The following is a 9,328-nucleotide window of genomic DNA, read 5'->3' as shown; positions in this document are numbered from 1 at the left end:
TACAGACATTTCTAACTAGAATAAATCCCAAACTATGCTGCCATCCATAGAGCCACACTAAAAACTTTGAGGACAATGAGACATTTATGATAAAAGTTCTTGAACAACGTCTAATATCTGGAAATAATACAATTACATCAATATTTCAGGATGTCAGGCTTAAAAACTAAACATGAGCTCCAGATAATTAAGTAATAATGAACTGTAGTCTTCAGGTGCAAAATATTAGAGACAGACACTTATTCGCGACCCCTCATCACAGGTTGTGTTAATCTACTAAACAGTGAATTGTAAAAGGTTAAATTCATATTAATTTGCAAGAGGGGGGAAAGCAAAGATTAGAGCAAAGTCTCACAAAGTGAACATCATTTTGTGTTGGTTGGGAACCTCAATTTAAGATTACACTTCTGTTTTTAATAAGAAATCAAGGGATGACAGCTCTATAGTGACTGGTGGTACCTGGTGGTCAGATACTAGAATGACACAATTACTTTACCCCCCTTCTTTTGTAGTATTAATAAGTATAGTATTTAACTATCAATAAAAAGTTAAAGTCCATTATGTGTCCCTTAAGTAAAAGTATGAGTATTATTAGCAAATAGTCCTTAAAATATCTATATAGTATTGAGTGAGTCTTATACTATAACAGATTATATCATTGCATTATCAGTATTACTGATGCATAAATGTGTAAGTACTGTAGCATTTTACTGGTGTCAAGGTGGAGTTCATTTGAATTATTTTATAGTCTGTTGGGTATTTTAATCCATAAGTGTGAATTATATTTGTATAAACTCATCCTATGTTTGGTTTGTGAAATCTTAATCTGTAAAGCAACTAAAATGAAGTGGAGAAAAAAAAAAGTACAGACTTCACCTCTGAACTGGGATGGAAATTGAATTGGCCACTAGATGGTGCTGTAGTTAATTTGTTTATTTCAAGATTACAGTAACGACATGAGCGACCTCTAGAGGTCACCCTGGGCTACTACAGCACCGCCATACAGGCTTCTGCGTTGCAACGAAAGAGTTAAAGTCCAAAATCCTATTAGGCCTCTGTATGGTTACACTTTAAATGATTAAGACAGGTCACATGGTCGGAAATCAGTTGCTGCAGGCTGCAGTTTACCCGGATGGTACACATCGTATCCGTCCGATGAGCTGGACCTCTCTCCGAACAGGCCACCATGGATTTTATGACAGATCGGGACGTGCAAAAGGTCAGCATTATAGATAACTGTTATTGTCTACTGCATCACAATCCTGCAGGACTGTGTTGTTTATATCCATGTAGTGTACATGACAGTGTTTGTCCGCGTTTCAGGCTCATTACATAACATGCTGGAGCCACAAGTGGCCTTTAAATCAGGTCTGCACGACCAAATGTACGTTTATTCTTGCTGTGTAAAACACCAAAAGCTGCCTTTTAGTGTAAATTTGCCATTTGCATTAAGACATTGATGAGAATTTGTTAATTATCTCTCTTATTAGTGTGACTAAAAGTAGGAACACAACCATACAAGTATGTCCTATACTGAAATATCTTTCCTTTTTGTTTATTTATAAAAACAAAGTCACAATGTGCCTCATAATGAAATGAAACTGAGCAACTGACATAAAATACAATCAGTAATGAATTGTAATTGAATTGAAAGTATGTAGTATGTGCATTTTAGCATACACTATACCTATATGAATTGCATTGTGTGAAATTGTGGTGAAGACCATTTTAATAATCAATGAATAGCTAAAGCCAATTCTTAAGCAGAAGGGCCAAATCCTTCCATGATCCTTTCTTATAGAGCACAGCAGTGATCGTTGCTACATTTTTGCTATTTCATGTGATAGTAAAGTAAATATCTCTGGGTTTCTGTAATTTAAAAAAAAAAAAAAAAAAAAAAAAAAAGCTTTGGATTTGGAGATTGTGATCACTATTTTCTGACATTTTATAAACTTTTTGTTTCTTTTTTTCAGTCGTTTTCAGCGCAGTCTGATTTGAAAAATCTTGCATATATATTTGTGGGGAAAAAGTGAAAACATATATGAGAGAAAACTACCGAGGACATGTCCTGACTCCTCAGTGATAGCTTCAGCGCTGTGAAATTGACCCTGCAGCTCTTTCCTCTCATTTGACAGTACGTGGAGGATGGGTATGTGGTTCTGGAAGGGCTGTTGAGCTCTCAGGAGTGTGACGAGCTGAGGCAAAGGATGGCAGAGATAGTGGACCAGATGGATGTCCCGGAGCACTGCCGCACCACCTTCTCCACCTATCACGACGAGCAGCTCAAAACACAGGTGACTTAATGCGCGGTACACCTTCAGATGAGTCTCAAACACTGTCAGTGACTCACAGATTCATCCCACAATATTTCTTCCACATGCTTTCCATGATATTGCACGTAAAGATGCAGGTAAGGTTCCTGCTTATGTGCAGTAAGGCAGTGTGTGACCCCCTTCATGATAAAGCTCACGTAGCCTGTAGGTGCATTACCCCTGCACTGATTCACAGTTTTTACCCCGACCCTGAATGCCTCCTCTCAGGCTAATAGCAAACTCTTGTGTCAACAGTCTAGTCAGTGTCAGTGAGGTGTCTCTCTGCTCTGTAACGCAACCATTCCCTGCTAGATCAAGTGACTGATGTTAACCTTTCGACCTGCAGGGAAATGCTGACTATTTCATAACCAGTGGAGATAAGATCCGCTTTTTCTTTGAGAAAGGAGTTTTTGATGACAAAGGTGAGCTCTATAAAAATTCTCTCTAGCCTTTTATACACAGTGCTGCTTTAAATGTATGTGAACCTCCTGAAGATTTTGCAGTTTTCTATTGTTTCACCATTATTTCTTTATTTGATCAGAGCCCGTATTTTTCTATATCAAACAACAGGCACATGTTTATCAATTCCATATATTTTTTTAAGGAAATCAATTGTGGATTGAAAAGAAAATTAATTGTAAACATCAGATGGCACCTGTTATCACCCTAAAAAATACTGGTTCTGATTAAATAAAGAGATAATAGAAAACTCCAAAATTCTTAGGAGGTTTACACACTTTCAAGCAGCACTGTATTGGCGAAAATGACAACTTAAATGGGGATTATGTCTTGCAGGGGAATTCATCGTGCCAAAACAGCGATCACTAAATAAAGTCGGACATGGTAAGATTTCAAATCGCTTTTCCCCAATGTCATGCGCAAAGGATTTTTCCAAAAGTCCATAATTAATTCAAGTCTTTCTCTTTCAGCACTACATGCCTATGAACCATTGTACAAAAAGGTTACACATTCACCCAAGATTCAGGTGAGTGAGCTGTTGTGCAATATCAGAGAATGATGTCCCGAGTCACAGAATAACCAACACTCACATTAAATGTTCTCTTAGGGCATAGCGAAGAAGCTGGGGCTTGCAAGTCCTGTGATACTGCAAAGCATGTTCATTTTTAAGGTAATATCTATATATTTACGTGTCTATGAAATGCTTTATAGTGTCAGATGAGGCTATAAAGGAAATTCAGGATAAGATATAATTTTTATTTCTCTCTGTTACAGCAACCAGGGAATGGTGGGGAAGGTAAGACAACTAAATGTATGTAAAAATAGACTCAATGCAATAAACATTCTTGCCATGAAATATCCTCATAGCCGAGTTTTGTCTGTTTTTTAGTCACGCCGCATCAAGACGCCACATTTCTGTACACAGAGCCTCTGGGCAGAGTTATGGGGGTGTGGATTGCCCTGGAAGATGCCACTGTTAACAATGGCTGCCTGTGGTTCATCCCGGGGTCACACAATAGTAAGCTCACAATATAACTAACCTTGCACTGGTGCTTCTAAAAGTAGTTGCTCCACTCAGTACCAAACACTGTATATGATAATCCTACTTATATTATACATCACACCTTTTCCCAGGTGGTATTTCTCGACGTATGGTGCGCACCCCACCGGGCACCTATCCCCTGACAGACTTCACCGGTCGAGAGCAGACCTACGATGATGAGAAGTTTATCTCCGTGCCTGTTAAAAAAGGTAATTCATTCGTGTCTTTGAATTGAAGTAAGTAAACAAGAGGCAAAAGGAATTTGTATTTTCAAGCACTTTCTTAAAGGCTGTGGGTTCGGTCAGCTGTCACACATTTCCAACCAGTCCTCAACCGCTCTGTGTTCAGGTGGTGTAGTCCTGATCCACGGAGAGGTGGTGCATCGCAGTGCTGAAAACACCTCCGAAGACTCCCGCCACGTCTACACCTTCCACATCATGGAAAGTAAGGACACCCGCTGGAGCCCCGACAACTGGTGAGAGTTTACTAGAATTGGGTAGCATTGTGAGGTTTCTTCTATTTCTTATTTTTATTTACTTTAACGTGTGTTGTCTTATTTGAAAAATGACACAGCCTCAATAAGCTGACGCCATTTCTTTGGTCTTTAAAGGTTGCAGCCCACTGAGGAGCTCCCTTTCCCGCCTCTCTACACTAAATGAAGGATGTTTTTTGGCATTTGGCGCAGCAGTTTATGGAGAGATACTCAATCCTATCCTAAAGAAGGACCAAGATACAGAAGGACCAATATGTATGAACTGTTTTAACCATAGAAAATGTACTGCCATTCTCATGGCTTGTTTGTGTCCTGTATGGAACCATTTGTGGTACGTAGCCTGATGTTACTGCGACAAAGTCAATACTGAATTAATGGTGACTAATTCTTATTTTTGATGCATATAACAATATTTTTTAATGATATTTTTTAATACAGTGAAAAATTAATTTGAATAAACATTTTTAAACTTTTTGACCAACTTTCCATGCACACTCCACAACACAACGGATATTTAGATGTACTTTTATTCAGCAACTCCTCATCAACATTGTTACCAACCAGCATTATTATTGTTCAAGGTTTTTTATTTATTATTTAAATTTGTGTCAAAATGAGATGGCAGATCCCGATTTTTACAGACAACAGTAATCCTTTTTTCAAGTACGTTCATTTTTAAGACATAACTAAAATGAAACAAAACAACACAATTTAGTGTATGAATGATTATTAACCACAGCATCCAAACCTCTTATGTTAATTTTAAAAATCCAATTATGAAACCAAAGGGTTAATGTCCATGTTGTAAGTCATTCGGTCATTCGCTGCTTCTCAATCATCAAGTGAGTGTCAAACAAAAGGACTAAAATAGGAGGCAATTTCTAGCTTTCTTTGATGCACGTAACATGCAATATTATTTTTTATGTAAGGATGTTCGCAAAAACAACATACAAGTAGGATCATGCTAATAAATTGTACATAAAAGGAACCTTTACAGATGAACGTAAAGCTATTCATGGATTCATGCTGAAAACAAGTTTCAGGTTATAAACCGTAGCATCCTCATCTAAGAATGATGAGATGAAACCTGAAAGCAAATATTCAATAATATGGATAAATTGTTACGAAACCAAGTCGCTCAAAACAAAAAGGGCTCATCATTTTGGCCCAAAAGCATATCTACAGACTCCAAACATATGCAGGGTTTGTAGGCTCAGTATCACAAGGAAATGTGTATAAATATATATATATATATATATATATATATATATATATATATATATATATATATATATATATATATATATATATATTAAGTTTACCTTTAAGGGGTCCCATTAAACCTCAGAAATATTAAATAAAGTGAATTTACAAAACAAAAATATACTGTAGCATACCTGTGTACATGTTACAGTACTGAATTTCACATTAGTGTCATGCAGGAGCATAGAGAGTTTCTGCCATGTAGAAGTATAAATCAGCCCTTATGAAGAAGAGTTGAGAGGGGCTGCCATGCTTTCATCTACAGAATGTACAATAGTAGGTCATGTGTGATAGAAAATATACTTCTTAAGGCAAATATTTTCAGCAGTAAGTACTTCATATTGCCATCGGGGAGGCAAAATAATCTGATAACAAAAACGTTGATTAAGAAAAAGACATATCAATAAGCTAACTTTTAAATAATGTTCTTCAAAGGCAATACAAAGGCATGTATCCGTTTGGGACAAGATAGGAAAACCTCATTGATGATCAGAATGTGCCATTTTAGCAGCGTCTCTATTGTCCAGAATTCTGTGTTTAAAAGGACATTTTTTCCTCCCCACTTAGCTAATACTATCTCCTGTTGCATAATTCAGGAGTTGTTGGTGTCAGTGGTCGAGTACCTCGTCGTCAGGACGGTGACACGCAAAAGAAACCATACACCACCCCTGTCACTTTAGACACAGCTCAAAGAATAACTCACATTTCTTTATAACTTATTCTGAAATGATCGTCTCATTGCTCAAAGCAACTGATACTGAAATGATTTGGGAACGCAGCAGAGTCTAATGTCATGCTAACATCATGTCTGCAGCCACACTGGTTTGTTGGATTACCCAGCTTGATTAAGCTGTAAGCTTTTAATTATTCCTTTGTTGTGCTAGTGAAAACTGCTGAAGTCCAGTGATTCCTAAAAGGGACTTCTACTATCATATTTTTACACTTTTTTCCAAATTCAACATTCTTCTCGTCCCCCAGAAAGAGCAGAGGACGGCGGGAGGGGTCGGTTTTTGTTTGTGCCATCTGTCCAGTCAAAGCAACAGCAGGATGAAGAGGTAGAGTGGGAGTAGGAGGTTGTCTATTTGGGAGGTGTAGGCTTCCAACATGGCCACCAGAGTGATAGAGCCAACAATCCATGAGTAGGTGGAGTTCAGATTGATGCTCCCATCGAAGATGAGAAACATGGCCACGGCGATGATCTGGGCGAACACAGATGTTGCCGTCCCCTCCATGGTTTTCTTAGTACCGGGCCAACGGATCTCGCCCATGGTGCTGCCGAACACAGACGCCACAGTGTCTCCGACCCCCACGGCGAGCACACCTGCATACGGCACCAGGCCACCTGCACCAGGAAGTATCCCCTTGGGGGCGCAGGGCCCGGGGAACAACCATATGGGCAGAGACATGCCCAGCAGCAGGTAGACGTGGGTCAGAATAAGAGGCCCAGAGTCCCGCTCATCCAGGAACAAGGTGAGCACCTGCCTGAGCAGCTGACCCAGCGGCCTGATCCGAAAGTAACGCACGTACTCCAGGATCAAGAACACCGCCAAGCAACCGACAGACGCCACATGGAGCAGCTGCCTGTCGTATATCAGCCCTGGAACGTATGTGGCCACTACAATCAGATGGAAGTACTTCCTGACAACAGTCGAGGCCTGGTGCTTCTTGGACCCCGACTGGCGCTGGTAGTTCTGGTGTAACACAACGCAAGTGGCCACGACAGCCATAAACACCCAGTACCCGAGCAGACAGAGTCTTCTGTCATTTAATGTGACAAAGTCCAGCAGCCACATGATGGGGTGCCGGCCGATGAACAGGGAGAGCCACGGCATGAGGATCCCCAGACCCAGAACGGCCGTCATCATGTGAAAGAAAAGCGATGACACCCAGGTCTCGGACTCCATGAAGCAGAAGAGCAGGGCAAAGAAAACACCCAGCAACAGTGAGCCCACCACTACGACCGGCAGGAAATAGTTCACCGGATCACCTTTGACCTCTGCCAGGTTCAGGGAGCGCTTGATGAGCTGGTTCACGATGAAACTGATTCCGCCGACGATGAGGAGCGCCTCTCCCGGTGTGAAGCAGCGTGGCAGCAGGTAAAGCACAATCAGGCTCAGATATACGAAGATCAACAGCACCTCTAAGACCTCGATGACCTCCGACACCGTCAGCGTCTGCTTTGTCGTGTAGAGAATCGCACTGCCAGCCATGCCTGCGATCACGCACGTGTTGGTGGGCACAGGTCTTGTGATGCCCAACGCAATCAGGGAGAGAAACAGAGCCAGCATCATGCCTGTGATGGTGACTACCATGGAGAAGCGCTCGAAGTAGACGTTCCCTGAGGCGGAGCACTTTTCTTTCAGCGCCAGGCCCAGTAAAGGCATCACCATGGATGCCGGGACGATGCCACTGTTCGCCGCGGGACGGAACTGGAACACGGCGCCCCCGGACCTGAGCAGACGGTCCCATTTGTGCTGTACATAGAAGGCCTGGATGAAGAGAGCTATGCTGCACCAGGAGTGCTGGTTCCACACCGCCATGTGGACACACAGCACCACGGCGAGAACTACAGAGGACTCCACGAGCACTGGATTGAACTGCATGGCTGCAGGGTGGAGGCTCGCAGGGAGGGAGGAGGTTTTGATCTGAACAGATGGTCTGCGACGATGAAGGCCTTCTTCTGTCAGTTCCTCTCTCTGGCACACTTCATCATTTGGCAGGCATATTTCACTTTATAAGGATGTCTAATAAAAACAACAAGAAAAAGGGGGTAAATTAGCGAGGTTACCATTATTAGAAAATAAAAATCACCACAAAATAGAATAATAGAAAGGATTATAGGCATTCAGCAGTAGTTCAGAGTCTATGAGTCATCCTAACAGTGATCCTTGCTCATGCTTTATCTGCTCTGTCATGAACTATGGCCATAGTGAACATTCACCCAGTCAGTGTCAGAGCCACACAGCTCTCTAAGCATGCGAATTAGACTCCAGGAACTCCACAAATGGCATGCTCTTTCTACATCAGCTGCAACCTTTTGTTCCTGTGGTGGAGGTTGAGTTGACTACATCTGACGACTATACACGGTGCAAAACAGATTTAAAAAAAAATGTGTTACAGCCGTGCTAAATACAGCCGAGTGGGGCCAGCTGACCGTCACTGAAGCGAGAAAAAAAAAAAAAAAAAAGCGTCCCTATGCAAGCCAAGGATGCTGCAACCTCGGGACAGCATCGAGCTAACAACGGCAAAATACAGCTGACTGTACCGAGTTAGCAGAAGAGCACAGAGCGCTGCACTGCTGGCGGACGGCGACATAACGTGCAAGGTGACAGAGACAAGCGTACGTAACTTACCACATTGGTGCAGTGTTATCTGGACGAAGGTGCGCTGTGATATGAGTCGGTGCCGGACAGATTTCTTCCCTTTGTCAGCTGTCGCTTCTCTCACACCCAGAAGGAAGGGGCCATATTTGACAGCCGGGTCACGTGGTAGAGCCGTAAAAAAAAAAAAAAATCCATAAGAGGCGTGTTTTTTATTTTATTTTATTTTATTTGTAATATTAAATATATTGTTATGGTATCGTGTTGTTAAGAAACCGCATATTTTGTATTTTAAGTTTTTTTTAAAAATAAATTATTTGCATTACAGGAAGTTCAGTAAAAGACACGAATCAAGAATAAATACTGGATTACCGGGAAAGTCAGAAAATAAAGGCAGAAGTTGATGCTTTCATTTTTGCTTAAAATATGGTAATGAAAG

General features: G+C 41.2%; 2 protein-coding genes across 4 annotated transcripts; one reads left to right on the top strand and one right to left on the bottom strand.

Annotated features, from left to right (window-relative positions):
- Window positions 1–998: 998 nt before the first annotated feature.
- Window positions 999–4,780, top strand: phyhd1 (phytanoyl-CoA dioxygenase domain containing 1). Of its 2 annotated transcripts, none has more exons than XM_051413047.1 (11): window positions 999–1,219; window positions 2,136–2,294; window positions 2,659–2,734; window positions 3,108–3,155; window positions 3,242–3,297; window positions 3,379–3,441; window positions 3,546–3,567; window positions 3,661–3,789; window positions 3,906–4,022; window positions 4,162–4,288; window positions 4,424–4,780. In XM_051413047.1, the coding sequence occupies exons 1-11, from the start codon at window positions 1,187–1,189 to the stop codon at window positions 4,470–4,472; spliced, it is 879 nt and encodes a 292-aa protein (XP_051269007.1). In that variant the 5' UTR covers window positions 999–1,186; the 3' UTR covers window positions 4,473–4,780. The 2 variants fall into 2 exon arrangements, with proteins under 2 accessions (XP_051269007.1, XP_051269008.1); XM_051413048.1 differs by having other exon boundaries at window positions 1,077–1,219; window positions 3,697–3,789.
- A 35-nt stretch (window positions 4,781–4,815) lies between these two features.
- dolk (dolichol kinase) lies at window positions 4,816–9,077 on the bottom strand. 2 transcript variants are annotated; one of them, XM_051413046.1, is made up of 2 exons: window positions 8,919–9,077; window positions 4,816–8,299 (listed from the first exon to the last, which is right to left on the bottom strand). In XM_051413046.1, the coding sequence occupies exon 2, from the start codon at window positions 8,170–8,172 to the stop codon at window positions 6,601–6,603; it is 1,572 nt and encodes a 523-aa protein (XP_051269006.1). In that variant the 5' UTR covers window positions 8,173–8,299; window positions 8,919–9,077; the 3' UTR covers window positions 4,816–6,600. The 2 variants fall into 2 exon arrangements, with proteins under 2 accessions (XP_051269006.1, XP_051269005.1); XM_051413045.1 differs by having other exon boundaries at window positions 4,816–8,313; window positions 8,923–9,077.
- Between the last annotated feature and the right edge of the window lie 251 nt (window positions 9,078–9,328).

Source organism: Dicentrarchus labrax, unplaced genomic scaffold, assembly GCF_905237075.1.
Source record: "Dicentrarchus labrax unplaced genomic scaffold, dlabrax2021, whole genome shotgun sequence".
Taxonomy (NCBI): domain Eukaryota; kingdom Metazoa; phylum Chordata; class Actinopteri; family Moronidae; genus Dicentrarchus; species Dicentrarchus labrax.
Note: the sequence above shows the minus strand (reverse complement) of the source record. Positions and strands in the feature narration are given on the sequence as shown.